Here is a 17,893-nt window from a genome sequence, read left to right on the forward strand (position 1 = left end):
GTACAGTTAAAGCCCATTTGTAAAGAACATTGGGCAGCTACAGTAATTTTCATGTCATCAATTTTCTTTCCATCAGCCACAACAGTTACATTCACCGCAAGAAACCCACTACAATCTGTCACAATACAGGCCTTACACTTTTGGACTTAAAACATTTTGAAATACTTGTTCATAATTTTTCAAAACCCTGCACATGGATATAAATATAAAAATATATCTAATTTCCCTGGTTTCTTGTTTTAGCTCTTACTCAGCAAGACTCTGACACTAATAAAGTTGATTACATGCAAATATTTTACTGTTAGATACTTCAATGACCAAAGGAACTATCATCTCACAGAAAATCCGGGGGCTGTTTTCTTGAACTAGAATATAAAATTCATTACACCAGATTTCAGACTGAGTCCAGACAAGCACAACATCTAATACTGTGTAATAATGGATACTTTGGGAAACAGGATAAGGAATAAATTAATAGGTGGATGCTTCTTCCTCTGACACTCTCCCCAGATCTATCAGTGGCTTAGGTATTTTCTGAGCATTCCTTTTTTGCATCTGGGTCGTCACATGTGCAAGCTTCTACCTGACTGACCAATTTCAGCCACTATTGTTCCAACCACTTGCAGTATTCCTTAAACTGCGATGGATGGTATAACCCCCTGGAATCTCATACTGCATGCAGTGCCAGGGCTCTATTGATTCTGAACTCACAATGCCAATATGAAACCATCAGTGGTTTGGCCTGAAACAGCTCTGAAAGATTTGTCAGAATCTATCACATGAAAACTAAAAGGACAGGAAAAATGACTGTAAAATTAAATTATTCATTTTTCCATAGGGACATGGAAAACCAGACAGACTTTCAAGGATTAGGATAAATCAGGTACTACAATCAAATCTGCAAATGCTGCAAAATTGAAAGGTGATTCCAAGTCCTGCTGAAGCCACGTGAGGTCAAAATTTTAATGAAGTTTCACCAAAAATGCAAAAGCAGTAATTGCATGACTGAACTGAAAATCTGAAAAACAAGGTCTAAAAGGAAATAAGATGGATGTTACATTTGCAATTGCTGCACCATTAGCTCAAACATTCCTAAACTCCTCATCAGAGAAAAAGATAAGACATTTTCCACATTGGGGCAGACTTTCTCAGCTCAGTGTGCCTAAAGATATCAAGCAGCATGTAGATATATGGAGTGCAGAGAGGGACAATGGCCCACTTCTACCTCAAGAGTCCTTTTATCTCTATGAATTTCTACGTGCTTGGCCTTTTTATTTTAACTTTACAGCCTCCACTGCACCACCACAAACATCCTGAGTGTGCAACACTCGGTTTATTTCCCTTCCTGTAATTCATACCTTCTATTCTGAAGCTTTGCACATGCAGAATATCAGGCGTCTCAAATTGCAAGCAGTGAGACCACTCATACATGTGTCAGTTTAAATGGAAAGAAAAGAAAATGCCATCTCATTTGAATCTGAATTTTAATTGCCCATTCTGTTCGGAAGCATCCCCTTCAGTGTGATTGCTCCCATGCCAGTAGTCTCATCTTCCTCAGAGGAACAAAAATGTATAAATAGACTCTGCCCCTTTTTATTTCAGAGTGTGGTAAAGAAATGGGAAAGGGAAAAATCTGTAACCAAATAAAAATTCAGAGGCACCTCAAAACATTAATGTTTTATTATTACAGATGCAGAAAGTACAGCCCAATAACTACACATTTCTTTTGTGGCTTGCAAAACATAATAATTACGTTCTATCATGTAGTTTGACCATTTTTTCATACCACACCTGCTGTAATTTATGCTGCTGAGAATGGATACAAACCATTTTGGTGATATTTTCTGATAACTGCTGATTAAAGGAAGATGGAAAAATACATGGATATAGAACAAAGAATCAAGAAACCTGGGCCAGGCTTTTTGCTGTGCTGTTTTGTTCATGACATAACCAGAGACTTTTATTTCAATGACTTAGTCCTTTCATCTCTAAAATGAGGATAATATCTGAATGTCTCTCAGTGAAATGGTGAAATTTGATTTCAGCATATGTATAAAGGACATGGAGATTACTAAGTGGCAAGGTGTTATTACAATATATTATAAACATAAACCTAGGAAATTTGGCATTGAATGTGTGCCTTTAGCTGCCCTTTTGTTTTAAATACGACTAATAATAATTGATATTCTATTAACACCAAGAGGAAACAACAGACAAAGGATTCTCTGCACACACTTAGAGCAAACATAACAAAAAAATGAAACAAAGAACAGGGGAGGTCTGTGGTCTGAATATTCAAGCTAAAATGGAGCCCTACTTGGAATATTTAAAAGGCTCCTTTTTTGTTCTCTTAAGTATTACCTGATCCTACTGCTACTTTTCCTGCATTCATCACATTTTTGGGATAATTTCTTGGCCCACTGACAGGCTAACTTTCTGTTCATGATTGCAAAGTGTTTCCTGCACAGGACCCAAAGAGCCTGTCCTTTACTATGGCCACAGACGCTGCTTTACCTTCACTCTTCTCAGAGCGTAAACTCAGAGGCAAAATGAGATTATTCCCAAATTTTTTGATAACTAGAGCAGCATCTCTCCTTGAGAGCTCCCCAAGAGAAGGCAATTCATTATGGTTGGTAACACCTTAGATTAGGCTGGAAGGGACCTTACAGACCATGCAGTTCCAAGTCCCTTGCAGCGATGGGATGCCATGTGCAGTTGTTGTGGGGACACAAATGACCCCTGGCCTGTGACTGTCCCATGCCCACCCAGCAGTGCCAGGCTCCCCGCAGCACCGGCCATCGGGGGACCACGACGGCTCCCGTGGGGCGGCCAATTCTATCGGCCCCTCTGGCAGATGTTCATAGAATATTCAAAGTATTCAACCCCTAAACCACTAAACCAAAGATGTGTTTAAGAGGTTTCTGGATCTGGCACTGGGTGATGTGGTTTTGGGGTTGCACGGCAGCGCTGAGTGGATGGCTGGACTTGATGATCTTGAAGGTCTCTTCCATCCTTGACGGTTCTGTGATCCTAAACCACATCACTCAGCGCCAGATCCAGACACCTCTTAAACCCCTCCAGGGATGGTGACTCCACCGCCTCCCTGGGCAGCCTATTCCCCTTCCATGACCACCCTAACACTGAAACTTTTTTTTCTAATACCGAATCTGAATCTCTGCTGCGGCAGCTTAAGGCCGTTTTCTCTGGTCCTCTCCCGGCACACACGGCAGAAGAGACCGGCCCCACCTCACTGCACCCTCCTGTCACGGAGTCATGAGGCTCCCCTGAGTCCACCGGCTCCCCCGCCGGGCTCGTTCCCCAGTCCCTGCAGGAGGCTCGCTGCCCCTGGCCGGACCCGCTCCGGCAGCGCTGTCCCTGTGGAAGCGCAGCCTGAGGGCAGCTCCCGGCGCTCGGCGCGGCCGCCCCGGATGGACGCGGGCGCGCTCGCGGTGCCGGCAGGGCGGGAGCGGGCGGAGCCTGCGCACTGCGCCCCGCGCCCCGCGGCCCGCCCGGCACTCCCGCGGCCCGGCGCTGAAGATGGCGGAGGGCGGTGCGGCACCCCCGTCCTGCGCTTCCTCCTCCTCCTCCTCCTTGAAGGGGCTGCGGGAGCAGATGGGTGAGAGCGGGCAGGGAAGGGTAGCACGGAGTGTGTGTATGGGGGGTTCCGGCGGCCCGAGGGCGCGGCTGGCGCCGGCTGCCCCCCCCCCCCCCGCCACCCCCCACGGCCGCTGCGCTGGACGTCCGGCCCCGTCCCGGGGCGGGCAAGGGGCACCGCGGGTGGAGGCCGCCGGGGCTGCCGGGCCCCAGCCCCGCTGCCCGGCCCCGGCACCAGCCCCGGCCCCGCTCCCCGCCCGGTCCGTTGCTGGCTCGGGACCTCCCGCAGCTCGTGGGCGGCGGCAGAGGCGGCTGCGGGAGGCTGCGTGACACGAACCGCCCGTTTTTCACCTCTTCTCCAACTTGTCGGTGCCTGGGTTTGCTCCAGCGGCGCGTTCGGTCCCTAGTATAGAAGGCAGACACAGCCCGTGGTACTGATTTCTAATCAAAGATTTAATAATGCCCTATTTTTTTTTTTTCTGATGTTGTAAGGGGGCTAAAGAAGCTCTGCTTTGGTTTTGTCTTTGGCTGTGTTTATGTGCCTATCTGTATTTAAGGTCCTTAATAATGTACTCTGCAACGAGTGTTGTGCATGCACGATACGTGTTTGCAGCATAATTTCGTGGTATGTCTATGCGCGAAAGCTTTGTGAGTGAACCATTACAAAAGAGAAACATTTTCTTATCCCAGTCACAAAAAAAAAAAAAAAAAAGTAAAACGACTTGTGATTTGATCTAAGCTAACTAACTAGGACTAGGTGCAGCAACTACCCTTGAGAGCCTCTTACATGATTGTTTTCAGTATATCTATGTAATTGCATAAAGAAGAATGCTGGCAAAGGCTCCTGAATGTACAACTCTCACCTGGCATACTTCTTCAGTGTGTTGGGTGTTGGAAATACTATTTAATTACTTCTTGTTTCTCTTCCAAAATTAAGACAGGTTAGTGCTCCAGAAGGATAAAGATCGCCAAAAGATAGCGCTTCTCACCTGCACAGGCTGTGTCTATTTGAACCTTACTCTTCCTGCTAGAGCTGCTGAATTTTATTTTCCATATTGGATGCACTTTCATGGTGGCTGCTATGTTTTTCTAAGGATGGGCACCCATATTTGCTGACAGCTGTCATGACCTGGATTTAGTCCCAAAACCAGAGAGGAAATGCTCCTTGGGCCGGGCAGCTCCATCTCCCTTCAGATACACACACTTGCTGTCATATGCACATCATGTTGCTAAAACAACCCCCCTCACTAGATCCTGGAAAGGCTAGACCTTGATTTTTTTTTCCCTGAGGGGGTAGAAGTCACTGAACCAGAATCTGAACTTCAGTGTACATAGAATGCATTTGTAGCAGTTATGTGCTCAAAGATAAACTCGGTGCTAATGTGCAGTGAATCAGTGCTGTCAGTGAGCTCACAGGCCACTCTGCAGCTCTGCTCCCGACTTGTAGTCAGTAGCGCTCCCTGGAGAGAGCAAATGATGTTTAGAAATCATCCTTGCAATCCAGTGGTTGACAGTGGAATTTGCAGGATAATTTGCCACAGTATTTGCTGCTCTTTGGAGAAGTCGTGAGCAGCAACCAAGTCTGATATCTCAGCTGTTTGGAGAAGATGTAGGAAAAAAAAAAAAGACACCTGGAGGAACGTCGACGTTCAGTCCCACGCTAGCCTTTGGCATGTTTGGGGAGGGATATAACTTCCTGCTTCTCTGAGCTCAGTTTGCTGTGTGGGGGGACTCCTCAGTTCCAAAATACCTGCTCGTTAGAATGCTTGGACCCAGTTTCTGCTGTTCTGTGGGCAATTGTGTACTTTGCTGTCTTAATCAATCTGGAGAACAAACAGCTATGCAAAGTAAATACAGTGTTGTGTGCCTTCAGTTGTTTGTCAGTGAACTTCTGTCTGGGAATCTCACATTTAAAGACAATAAATAAAAAAGTATCTTGTGGAGAAAGTGCAGCTCTTTCTGACAGCCTGGCTAAGAGGTGTGTATACATACTGTTTGTATAGTCACCTTCTGCATAGGTACCTTTGTGGATCCTTGTTAAAGGGCACCTCTGGGTTCTTGTTCTGTTCACTTCTGCTCTCTGTGACCAGACTCTTGATACTGCTTTTCTCTGTGGGTGATTGCTACATGTTAATTTTTAGGCCTTGGCGCACATGGAATCCAATGGTGCCACTTGTAACTAACTTCCAATTTCATATGTTTGACAAGATAAATATTCTCTTAAATTCAGTCTAGTGTTAAGGTAAGGAAAAGGTGTTTCTCCTTCTTTGAGTATCAACTGTAATTAAGATTCTGCGGGCCAGCTCATGCCTGCAGTGCCAGTTCTACAGTTCCTTTGTAATAATTTTCTGCCCTGACACACTTGTCCAGTCTTATTTCCTCTATGTGGATGACAAAAAGCAGAATTTGCTACTACAGCTAGAAGGCAGTTATAAAGTGCAACTAGAAGGCAGTTAAGGTTTCTGAATATCATGTAATACTAGAAATGAATTGCAGTTGTACATTGAACTGGCAGTGCATAGATGGCAGATGCTTACCCCATTTTTGTTATCCACGTTTGCTGCTGTCATCCCTCAGGGATGAAGAGGAATTTTTGATCCTGTTCTAATGCCATAAGTACTGCTGAGCTTGTTAAGATGTGAGAAGAGGGGAATAGTTGGGTACTTGGTGGTTTATTCAGTAAGGGAGGTTTTCCTTGAGTGGTGTGGGTAATCAGAGGAAAAATATCTGTAATTTAAACTGCTGTAGCCTACATTTATTGTCTTCATTTTCCCTAGAATACTGAAAACTCCTATCTTTTGTAGTATGGGTAGAGAATGTTGTTGGTTTTTTTTACCAGAGCTTGGTAATCCTGTGCTGTTGCCAGAATTTCCACTCACATATTGAATTGCTGCTGCAAAGCTTCTTCAAAACGGTATATTTAAGTGCTGTTCATATATATTTTCCTTTCCAAGACTTGCATCATCTTTTGGGAAACCTGTCTCAGGTTTGGGGGAAAAAATAAAGTGCCTTTTCTACAAATCTAGCAGCAGGCATAAATTCCATGACCTGCAGGCCCTGGTTTGGTTAGAACTTTTCTAATAAAACAACAGCTTCATTCCATGTAATCAGTTTTTTCTCTCTGTGTAAGTGACGCTGTCTGGCTTTGTTCATCTTGCCCGGACCACAGTTCATAGCAATAGCTTTACCAAGTGCATGTACACAGAACTGGCATGAAAAGAAAGATGGATGGATAGCTAATAGTGCAACTTCATTGTTCAGTCAGGTAGTCATGGACATGCACTGGTCTCTAGGTAACAGTTACAAGAACACAAGCTTGCACCAACATCTGCAGGAGTACTGGAGAACTCTTGGTCCCACAACAGAAGATGGTCTGAGCTGTCTAGAGGAAATTATTTGGGATCCAGAAGCATCTGTCAGTCAGTTGTTGAATTGACCTGTGCGTCAGAGCTGCTTGCTGGAAGAGAGAAAGAATTTACTTACAAATTTGGATCTTTGAAAGCCTTTGGGATTTGCAGTGACTGTAGAGGTGGGCTTCAAATCTTGCCTGGGAAGCAGCAAGATAAGGAAGCTGTTTCTTTGCCAGATTTCTCACAGCGTGGGAGTGCTACATGAAAAGCATCTTGAGCATTCAGTTGTTGTCCTTCTTGGTGATGTTTGAATGAGTGATTAGTACAGGTTCCATCTGTGGAGCAAAGGCAGCCCATGACTGGGGCATTCAGCTGATGATCACTGGGGCTGGCTTCAGTTTCTTGTTGTCAAACTCAGAACTTTGGAGAAAGTTTAGAGGGTTTTTTGCGCTTCATCTTTTTTTTTCTGCATAAAATTAGTAAGACTGCTTTGCAGAGTGCCAAGATGATAAATGCAAAGAACTGCACAGAAATTGGATTTCATGTAGATCTCAGTGGTGAGAGATCATTCCCAAATCAGGCTGAGAACTTAATGTAATTGTGATGGCTATGAGCCCTAATTTAATTTTTCTTTTTGTTCAGAGAAATACAGTCGTACAGGGTAGGGATAATTTCATGCTGATTCATAAAGATGAATGTTATGTATTTAGATGCTTAGCATTCTGAAGATTACTTCCAGTTGTAAGTGGTTTATAAAAGATTTTATTCGAATTTAAAACATAAATTCTTTAGATTTCTCCAAATGCATTCAGGAGAGATATCCTCCTTGCTGTAAGGGGAAAAAAGCAAACAAAAAAAACCCCACCCAAACCATGTGCATTGACAGCATATTTTTTTCAGTTTCTTATGTAGAGTGTTCCATTCTCTGCATATTTCTTTGTGTGTTGAAATTGCAAAATATAAATTTGGCTTCCATGCTTCAGTTCAGATGAAATTATTTAGCAAATAATGACTTGCAAGGGTCATAACTCCAATGGTGAGAACCCAGAGATGCTGTGGCTTACACTGTCCCTAACTGCATAGTCTTAAAATGTGACTGAAATTAAGCTTCTTCATACACTCGTGTTTTTCAAAAAGAAAACAAGAATATTTAGAGTACTGATACGCTGTTATTAATTTTCAGTTCTTAAGGTTGATAAGAGAGTGAAGAAGGGTTATTATGGATTGTTACAAGATAAATGGAAGAAATAATCTAGTTTAGTCATAATAATAGGGATATCAAAAGCTGGTTCTCTTGAAATTTGATTAAGTAATTGGAGGTGCTTGCAGTCCTCTTTTGAAAGGACACCCTGACAAATAAAATTCTGCACATGCAATTTTAATTACTTCTGTGAATATGACTTACCAGATTACTTGTGGTACTCGAAAATCCAACTGGGACTGCAAATTTCTGCCACAAATAAATTAGTGCCATTTAGCTTCCACTTATACAGCTTACAACCAGGTTAATCTTCACTGATTATACACTTTCAGTGTGTTTGCATATGCCTGTCCAATAATCAAAACCTTTCTAGATGTGGTGTTTTAAGTTTTTTGGAGTGTGGGGTTCATGGCAGAAAAAGATGTTGCTCAGAATTGTTTTTGTTTGAAAGAGACAGAAGCTGTGCTGCATAATGCCTGTGCATAAAGGGACACAAGCCCTTGCTTTTAAGGAAGGCTGACCTAGTTGTTTGACATTTGTTTTCATCTAAATTATTTTTGTATTTCAGTCAGTTTGGAACTTCAGCTTTCTAGGTGAAGGATCCCCAGCTGATGTTGCTTTTGAAGAAAACAGTTACCACTGGCCATGTCAGAATACCGCTCTCTTTTCTCATAGTGTTTTTTGCCTTCATAATTCACAGGCAACTTCTAAAATACTCTTTTATGAGTACTTAACTGACTCTTAATTTATAGACACTCTCTGTTGTTTAAATGCACTGACCTGAATCTTGGCAGGGAGCATAGATACTGCAGTGGCTTGTTCTCTAGGCAAGTGTTTCAAAGCTTCGAAGTGTTAAAATTCCTCTCCCAAGCCCAAGAGGGCTTGGCTACAAGAATATAGAAATGCTGTGGGGATCTTTATACTTAAAGAACGTAATTTAATGGAATTTATTCATTTCAAACCTTATCCTCTGTTTAGTTTTGCCAAGAGAACTTCAAGGAACATTTTTGCAGCACAGAGGTGATCAATAATATGTATGTTGTGTTTCAGATATTCAGATATTAAGGACACTCATTTCCAGACCAGATCAGCTAGTGTCACCTTACTCACTTTCAAGTTTCTTTAAAAGACTTTCTGTCACTAGGTAATGAAATAGAAAAAAATAGTCTCCTTAGCTCTTTTTTCCTGCTTGTTTTTTTTACATCCATTTGCCACTTTTCATTTATCCTTCAGGCTTTTTGCAGGGATTGACTCATGGTTACTTTGTTGGGGTCTTACACTGCATGTAGTGGAGTGTCCCAGAGCCTTCATTTTTTAATTAGCTGGGTGAACTGTACAGCTTTAAGAAAATTTGTAGTTTATTTCCTTTTACATTGTGCACCCATCTGTTCTGCTTTAGACAGAGAGCTTGCTGCATTAAACACACTGTGGACCTGTCAGTGTCCTGCAGCACTTTCTGTATTGAGTGGTTTGATTTGAGACTGGCCTGTTGGGGGTAAATGCCAACACTAGTTTCTCTTCTGAAACACACAGACAATGTTTGAATGAGCTCTAAATTTTCCATGAGAAAATTCATCAAGTGTAAAAAGCAAAAGCTGTAGTTTTCACTGCCGTCTTGTAAAGGAACTGCTATCCTTCCACAAAAAAAAAAACAAAACAAAAAAAAAAAAAAAACAAAAAAAAAAAACAAAAAAAAAAAAACAAACAAAATTGTGTTTTCACAGGGTTTGTCTTGAGTCTGTTGTGACTCCAGTGCTAGGCTGTGGTCTAGGCTGACATTGTTTGGGCTGGGTAAATTAAACAATAGCCACAGCCTGCAAACAAGAGGACAAAAGTATTTTCAAGGCCATGCTTCTAGCAAGCAAAAAGGCTCAGACTGTTCAGGAAAGAGGGAAGTTGTGGAGAGAAGTTAGCTATTGCCAGTGTTACAGATAGTGCACTGTAAGAGAAAGAAACAGTACAATGACAAAAACAGATGTGAAATAAGAGAAGAAAGCATGAGTTTGTCTTGAGGTTACTTTTTTGCCATGGCTGTGCAGGAGTGTGAAGAGGAATCAATGTTAGGCAGCCTCCGGAGCTGGAGGAGTAAAGCAGAGAGCTGATTTCTGTCTGTAGCTTTTGCCAATGCTTGAGCTAGAATTCCAGTTGGAACAGAGCTGTGCAGAGGAGGTTAAAGTGGGACTGCTCTGGCATCTGTGAAGCCAGTCCAGCATGGAGGGACAGTATTTGTACTCCTGAGGCACTGGACAGTGCTGTTAATAAGAGAAAATTATTTTACAGCAGACTGGTTACTGATAATCTTCCACTCTGGTTAAAACTCCACCATTTTACCTTTTGGGTCCTTCTGTAGCTGTTAAACCTGTGTCTAATTCTGTCCAGTTGGGAGTGTTAGATCTGTGTCCACCTGTATATTTATGTCACATAACTAGTAAAGTTCACAATTAATCCACTTGAAATTATGTAAGGGCATATTTATTGCAGAGACTGCTTTCATTTTAGTCCTGTGTATTAGGATACTTTGGAATTTCCAGTATGCAGAAACAGGTAAATGTTTCTGCTAAATTTGAGAAGATTCACAAGGGTCTTAGTGACAGTAGAGTTTCTGCTGTTGTTCCATGTAATTTCTTTCAAGAGATGAATAATATTGCATCTCACTAATAAAGAACCCCAGATTGTGGAAGCCAGGTTTCTTTTCTAGAGAAGGGGATAGATTTAGCTTGTCAGCCCTGTGTGCACAGAACAGACAGTGCTTCTTAATAACCTTGTGATGGCTTCTGCAAGAGTTGGTGACATGTCTTTGTCCTTTCTAAGCATTGTGCTGGCAGTTGCTTTTTCCATTAAGTGGCAAGAAGCATAACTCATGGCTGAGCAGTGTAAGTGAGGTTGAAATAACAGAATACAGTGACAGTGAGAGTCACACACTCCACAGATGTGTGTGTTCAGTAGTGTTCAGACAACTGGAAGTAGTAAGGATGGTACATCTCTGATGTGGCTGTTGGGCAGTGGTGTAGCATCTCTGACTGTAGCAGGTTTCTGGAGATGGCTGCCAATTCTGTTAAAGACAAATTTCAATGCCTTGGTCTGTGGTAGTATTACAGTCAAGTTTGGTTTAGATTATGTACTTCCCCTAGGGCAGAATATACAGAGATCAATGCAAAAATTAACTAGCAACCTTCCTGGTGCCTTTCTGGTATGCCCTAGGCATGACCATAATACATATTTGAGATGGCTTCAGCTGTATCTTTGCAGGTTTCCTTATAAGAAATAAGTAATTTTGTTAATTATGTGATTTTTTTTTTAAACAGTATTTCTAGGTCTTCATGTGAATGTGGATCTTTAAAGATAAGTAAAAACTTAAGTTCTTGCAAATATGTGTCAAATACTTACTCATGGAGCTACTAATTCATATACTGCAAAGGAGTGCTTGTGTTGGGTTTTCCAGTGGGATTAAATCTTGTGATGAACTGAAGAAATCACCCTGAACTGCCTTGAACTTTGGGAGCAAAACCAGATTGTTGTACAGAATTAGCTGCAGAAGTGGTCTTAAGGCGGGGAGAAGCACATAAAGGTAGTAAAATAGACATTCCATGTAGGTAATAAATATAGGACAAAGTTTGCAAATGGAGTCTGGGATAGGGATAAGACAACAGGAAGCTCTTGTAGCCTGCTGAAGCTGAGAGCATGAAATGCTTTCTGGAGATCTGTGTGCTTCCCATCTGGTGGCTGCCCAGCCAAAGCAGGAGAACCATCTGCCTTCCAGCTGGTCCGTCAGAAGGTGCCTGCCAGGAAGCTCACGTTTGCTTGTGGAGCCTGTCAGTCCTTGCAGCCTAAAGATGGGATGTGAGGATCAACAGGGAAAGACAGAAAAGGGGAAAACAGGGAAAAGAGGAATGCACACAGAGAGGGCTTTCTCTTCATCATTAGAAATTTTGTGTTGTCAGCTTGTTTGTGTGAAGGTGCATCCTTCTTCTGGTGTTATCTGAACAAAGAGTAGTGGTGTAAAAACCAGTAATTTTCTTAAAGCTTCAAACATATGATCTTGCATCCATTTGTCTTAAATGATGTTAATTAATGAGTGGAAATCAGCTTAAAACGCAGGGCATGGAAATCTCAAACTTGAACACTGACTTTCCTCATCTTTCCTGAAAGTATGTACAACACTTATTAAAAAGATCTGAACACTTACTGGCAAGCAGTAGTTCCCTGTAGTGGAGCAAGACAAAAATGGTGTCTTTTAGAATTCGCACAGTTTGCTATAAAACCAGAGGTATTTTGCTGAAAAGTTCACTTTTGATTCATGGATTGCTTATTGGCTTCTTGTTGCCTGCTTTAAACTTTTATGGAAACACTTAGAATCATAACAATGCTTAACATTCAGGAACCCTCCAAACACCGCCTCTTTCAGAGGCTTAGTCTGGGATTTCTTTGTTTGTTTGCTTTGCATAACGAGTCATTAAATCACGAGAGGCAGAAGGATTGCTGTGAAAATCAGCACACTGCTCTCCTGTGTAGTTCTGCAGGGGAAGGGAAGAGCGAGTGAGGCTGGGTCAGGACCCTGGGGAGGTGATGGGGTGGGAGCCCTGAACCTCGCTGTGAAAAGGGACGGAGCCACTTCAGGCCCTAATGAGGTTTACTAAGAACAGCAGCGGGTTCTTTGCCAGTCTTGGCAGGGGCCAAGGGTATTAGCCGTGTGCAGGGGTTGAAATAGAAATCAAGGCTTATTTTTAGCACCGGTCTCTTCAGGGCGTATTGGAAACCTGATCAGGGAAGTACAGTCGTGCTCAGTGTGAGGGAGGCACCTCAGCACCTGCACTGGCAGTGGATCGTGAGCTGGAAGTGAAACTGGGAAATGCCTTCATTTAGAATGTCACCTCCTGGTGCTTCTGTGGCTTTGGTTTACCTCCAGTTTGCTTGGCCAGACCTGGGGTGCTAAATGGTGGTGAGGGTGCAGAAGGAAAACTGCTTCCCAAATTACCTAATCATTTCATGGTTCAAATAGCTCTATTTTATTATGCATTAATGCAGATAGTAGAATTGGCCTCATGCATGGCTAATACTTTTATTAATTTTACCTGGAGCATTTCAAGGTAGACTTCTGTAAAATAAACACACACATTATGCTGATCACAAAGTATTGTTGTGAAAGACTACTGTGGGAGGGCAAGCTCAGAATAGAAATGAGATTTAATTTGACTCTAAAAGAATTTTTCTTCTCCAGGGAGTTTGCTGAGTGTGTCCATGAAGGCACCCCCCCATAATGCAGCATGTGACATGGATTCTAGTAGAATGGTTTTTAATTGATTTCCTGTTCTGAGGTATCCTGATTCATTACAGAAGTATTAGGCTTATTTTACAGAGATATATTTCATGGAAAATTCTTTTCCATGAAGCGTCGCTCCATAGCAGACTGCTACATTCATTGTGGAAAACTAGGCAAAGAAATTATAGGTATCTTTGCCAAAAATACATTTAAATATATTAATTATTAAGGTTTCTTTCATTGCATTAAAGCAAAATAAGATGGGTATTTTTAAAAGATTGCATAGTGCAACAATATGCAATGCATTTTCTCTAACTGTAGTAAAATGTGGACTTTGAAAATCACAGTTTTGTATTGTAAATTTACCATGAAATTGTCAAGGGCCATAAAACCTGTCTGTTGAACAGGAACTTGGTGAAATTGAGCTCACATATCTCAGGGTTGTATCTAATGCGATGTCTGTTCTCCTTTTATTAATCTTGTGTTCAAATCCCCAGTTCACATTTAATTCTGGCTTCCTGTTGGTTAAATGGATCACATCCATGTGACATGGAGGTGCACGCCTTGTGCTTTAAATCTGCTACTTTCAAATGTGTGAGCACATTGTTTCTATGCAAATAATGAAGCACTGAGGGAGTGAACATAAAATATTTTGTCTGACATACAGAAAAACCTTGATGTGCAAAGTCCTCTGGCTGGGTATTTCTAGACTTTTTTTTACCTCTGTGTCCTCTGCAAGCTGAACTGTTTGTATAACCCACTTTCCTGTCCTATAGAACCTCAAGTAATATTTTGCAAACTTAATTAATTAAACTGACTGATTGCAGATTTTTAAATCAGACACATTTTTAAATCAGTGCCTTCTAATCATGAACATTATTCCAACTGTATGTTTATTTCTGATTGACTAAATAAATACATAATCCTCTATATCCATTATGGCTGGTTTGTTCAGCAAGATTTCTAATAGTAAAATACTTCTGCAAGTAAAATAAAATTAATATTTTACCTGTTTAATTGCTTCTTACTATAATTTCGTTATGTAAATTTGGATATTTAAACTTTGAGAATTGGGGCAAAATTCTAGTGTTGGTCTTAACTGAAGCTGGTTTAGGTGCAGAGTGAATTTGTTCTGTTGGGATAATTTCCTGCCTGGGTTGAGTTGGCTCAGGCTGCCTGAGCATTTCTGTCTCCTCCCTTGAAGAAAGACATACCTGGATTTCTGTATTTGTCTGAAATCTGATATTTTAGGAGTCTTGTGCTCCTTCAGCCTTTGTGTTGTATGAAGGTGTCATTGGATATGAATGCCCTGGCTGTGTATTTCTGCTCTCAGAACACCTGCTTTTCCTTTGGCTGTTTTCACTTTTATTTGTTTTAGAATAGATAATTCTGTTGTTCTACACTTACTGTTTTTTTGGGCTGGATTCCCATCCATGTGACATGCAACCGTGTACAAAAAATCAGATTTTTGTCTTACTTGTCTGATCTAGATAGTGAAAATACAGTGAGCCCTTTTTAAGCTGTTTTTTTGCCAGTTGGTAATCCTGTTGTAGTATATCTGGTCTCTGTTTGAAAAGAGCCTCAGAGATGTATAGGATGGGGTTGAGGAAGACTTTTGTTTGCTGCTGCAGTGAGAAATTAATTCAAGACATGGCAACAGCTGCGGGTGACAATTTAGAGTTGCTGAATAAGTATTGTAATCAGCATTTATCACTGGAATCACATGGGATTAAACACTTTGAGGTAATTGTTCTTGGTCACAGCCTTAGGGAGGGTTATTACCATGACACAACTAGTTGTCATGGCAATGCATGGAGAACGGGGAGACTCTTCCTTCCTCTTCTGCATTCTGCACTGCTCCTATTAAAGGGAAGTCAGATCATTGGCAAAGTTGTAGTCTTTTTTAAAATAGAATGGCAATTTGTACTATTGGTCCTTCATGTTCTGGTTGAGATCACAGCATATTATGTGTTGTGGATTTGCCTTTTCTGTGTTAAACTGGTGGCTGTGTAGTGTGTTCCTTTGCTTCCTCTTGAAGTTGGGCTTTTCCGTGGAACCCAGCTGAGCTCCCAGTGCCTGTCAGCCAAGGTGAGAACAAGGTGGCAGTGTGGAGGACACTTGCATTTGAGCTGTGCAGGGCGCTGGGGTAGTGCTGTCTTACAGGCTGCCCTGCCTGCTTTCCATGTAACTCTTCAGTTTCACGCCCTGTGAGGTGATCAGTGAAAGTGGATACCAAAACAAAGAAAATCTGGCTAAAGTGATGCAGTAAATTTGTCTCCCTGACTTGTTAATAGGTTTTATTATTTAGTGAAATTAATATTGGTAGCATTTGCTTTCTGTGTGATTATCTGTGAGTTGTAGCCCTGCATTTTGCTGAAGTCACCTTGGTGAAACTCAGATAAGGTGAATGGGTCTCTGCACAAATGCTCAAATTACTGTTTTGGAATCTAATTTATAATTAAAATGTATTTTTGAAGATCCAGTTTCAGAAGTATGTCATAAGCATCCCTTAATGGCTTACTTTATGTAGCTAATCCCCTTTCTCTTTTTGTCATGAAGTAATGGCAGGTCTTCATAGACCTCTCTCTGTGCCTGGGTCTCATCAGAATATGATTCTAGCAATGCTAATGGACTATTGCATACATGTGTCCAGCCCACAGATACTCATGTGGTAGCAAAGAGTTTTTATTATTAAGTACAAGTCAGCCATAACTGCAAAATAATGGGGTTTATCTTAGAAGAGTTATTAAATAAGTTTGATCTTTGAAACTCTGTAGTCTTAAAACATAAGGTTCAGTAAATGTTTTTACAGTGAAAAGCAATGCCAGCTCTCAAGTCTCATTTGACAAGCTTTTCCTTAAAAGTTGAGCAGCCCAGATTTAGTTATTTAGCAAAAGCATCAGCGACCTCAAATACAGTTTTATGTATTTATTTTATATATTTATTTAATGAATATCAGTTGTAGAGATTTTCTTAATGTGGATTCATTCTTTTCACAGTTGCTGCAGCCCAAGCCATAGCAGAAGAAAGAAGGAGCCAAAGTGGCATTAGCCCTCTTACAATCCAGACCTCAATAAAGACAGCAACTAAACCAGGTATAATTGCAGGTCATTATTCTTAATGAAGTGCTGGGCTCACAAGGGAGAGTTAGTAGGGATTGAAAAGAACATATTTAGAGGGAAGTTTGGTGCTCTTTCTTCAGGAGGCATCAGAGCACCTGGCTGATGGTTTGTAGGTCTGGTTTTGATGATAGATTTCTGCTTTTGACTGGCTCAGAGTTCAGTTGAAGTTGCCTCTGTTGTAAGCAGGGCATGACAACAACGATAAACGATAGTAACTGGGCAAGTTACCAGCTCACTTCTTGCTGAAATTCAAGTTTTTATACTTGCAAAGACTGCTTAAATCTTGGTTCTGCTTAGTCTGCAAATGAGCTTCCTACAGTGCTGAATTTGTCATGAGAGGTGAATTACCTGTTCCCAGTTGATATTTTCCTAAATTCCTGTCATTCTTGTTCATGGGAGTTAATATGCACAAGAATGAGGATCAGAGCTGAGTTTGAAATAGGGTATGTTCTCACACGTATGTCTTCTTAGGCTTTCTTTTCATTATACCTATTGAGCCTTTAATATGATGTCTGCTTCCTCTTGCACCTTTTAAAAATAGTGTTGTGAGGGAATGGAAAGGGGGAAAAGGAGGATGTTCAGCTTTCTGTGAATTTTTCAGATGGTATCTTTAATCTCTATATAGAGTGTGCAGTGATTTAGTGTGTGTACATCTCTCAGGAAGTTTCATTCTCCTTTTGATAGTGAAGACTTTTGACTTTTTATTTAAATGCAAATGTTCAAAGTCATTGACAATTATATGTCTTCAATTTTGTTTTGACAGTGATAGATGGTTCCATGCTAAGAACAGAAGAAAGGCAAAGACTGGCCAGGGAACGTAGAGAGGAGCGGGAAAAGCAACATGGTATTTTCATGTTTCACTTATAATATAATTTTCTAAAATATTTCATTTAAAGGAATTGCTGTCCCACTTACTCCATGTTCTGTCACTTTTTGTCAGCTTGCTGGGGGCAAGAGACAAGGTCTGCTCTTGGTCTTGCATCAGTGTCCATCTGTGAACCTCAATGAAGTTTTTGATTTGAAAGGAAAACACTGTAGAGAGTTTTACCTTGTCGAAGCTATATGTCACTTCTCATCTTCCATTTCTTAGAGACTACCCAGCATATTTAGCCAATTCCTTATTGAAAGCCTTAACAAAAACACTTCGGAAAATAAAACTTTAACTTAGAACTCCTTCCTATAGCCCTGAAGACTGACATTTGTAGAATGCTGATTCAGAGAAAACCAAAAAAGCTTTAGCTACTTGAATGGCTTGTTTGCCTTGAACACGGCTTCCTTTGTTTCCCAGCACACTGAAGTGATTCATGTATTGAAGTGCCAGCAGAATACACTTTATCTTAGCAGGCAACCTGAGACTAGAGAACAG

The 17,893-nt window shown here is 41.2% G+C and overlaps 1 protein-coding gene across 1 annotated transcript in view; it reads left to right on the forward strand.

Annotated features, from left to right (window-relative positions):
• The first annotated feature begins 3,537 nt into the window (after positions 1-3,537).
• The window catches only part of MAP7D3 (MAP7 domain containing 3), a 40,135-nt gene continuing 25,779 nt past the window's right edge, over positions 3,538-17,893 (forward strand). The window contains exons 1-3 of the mRNA XM_062503177.1: positions 3,538-3,616; positions 16,405-16,500; positions 17,291-17,371. Coding sequence (XP_062359161.1) covers positions 3,538-3,616; positions 16,405-16,500; positions 17,291-17,371 — 256 coding nt within the window. The remainder of the gene's footprint in view (positions 3,617-16,404; positions 16,501-17,290; positions 17,372-17,893) is intronic.

This window comes from Cinclus cinclus, chromosome 15 (genome assembly GCF_963662255.1).
Source record: "Cinclus cinclus chromosome 15, bCinCin1.1, whole genome shotgun sequence".
In the NCBI taxonomy this organism is placed as follows: Eukaryota; Metazoa; Chordata; class Aves; order Passeriformes; family Cinclidae; genus Cinclus; species Cinclus cinclus.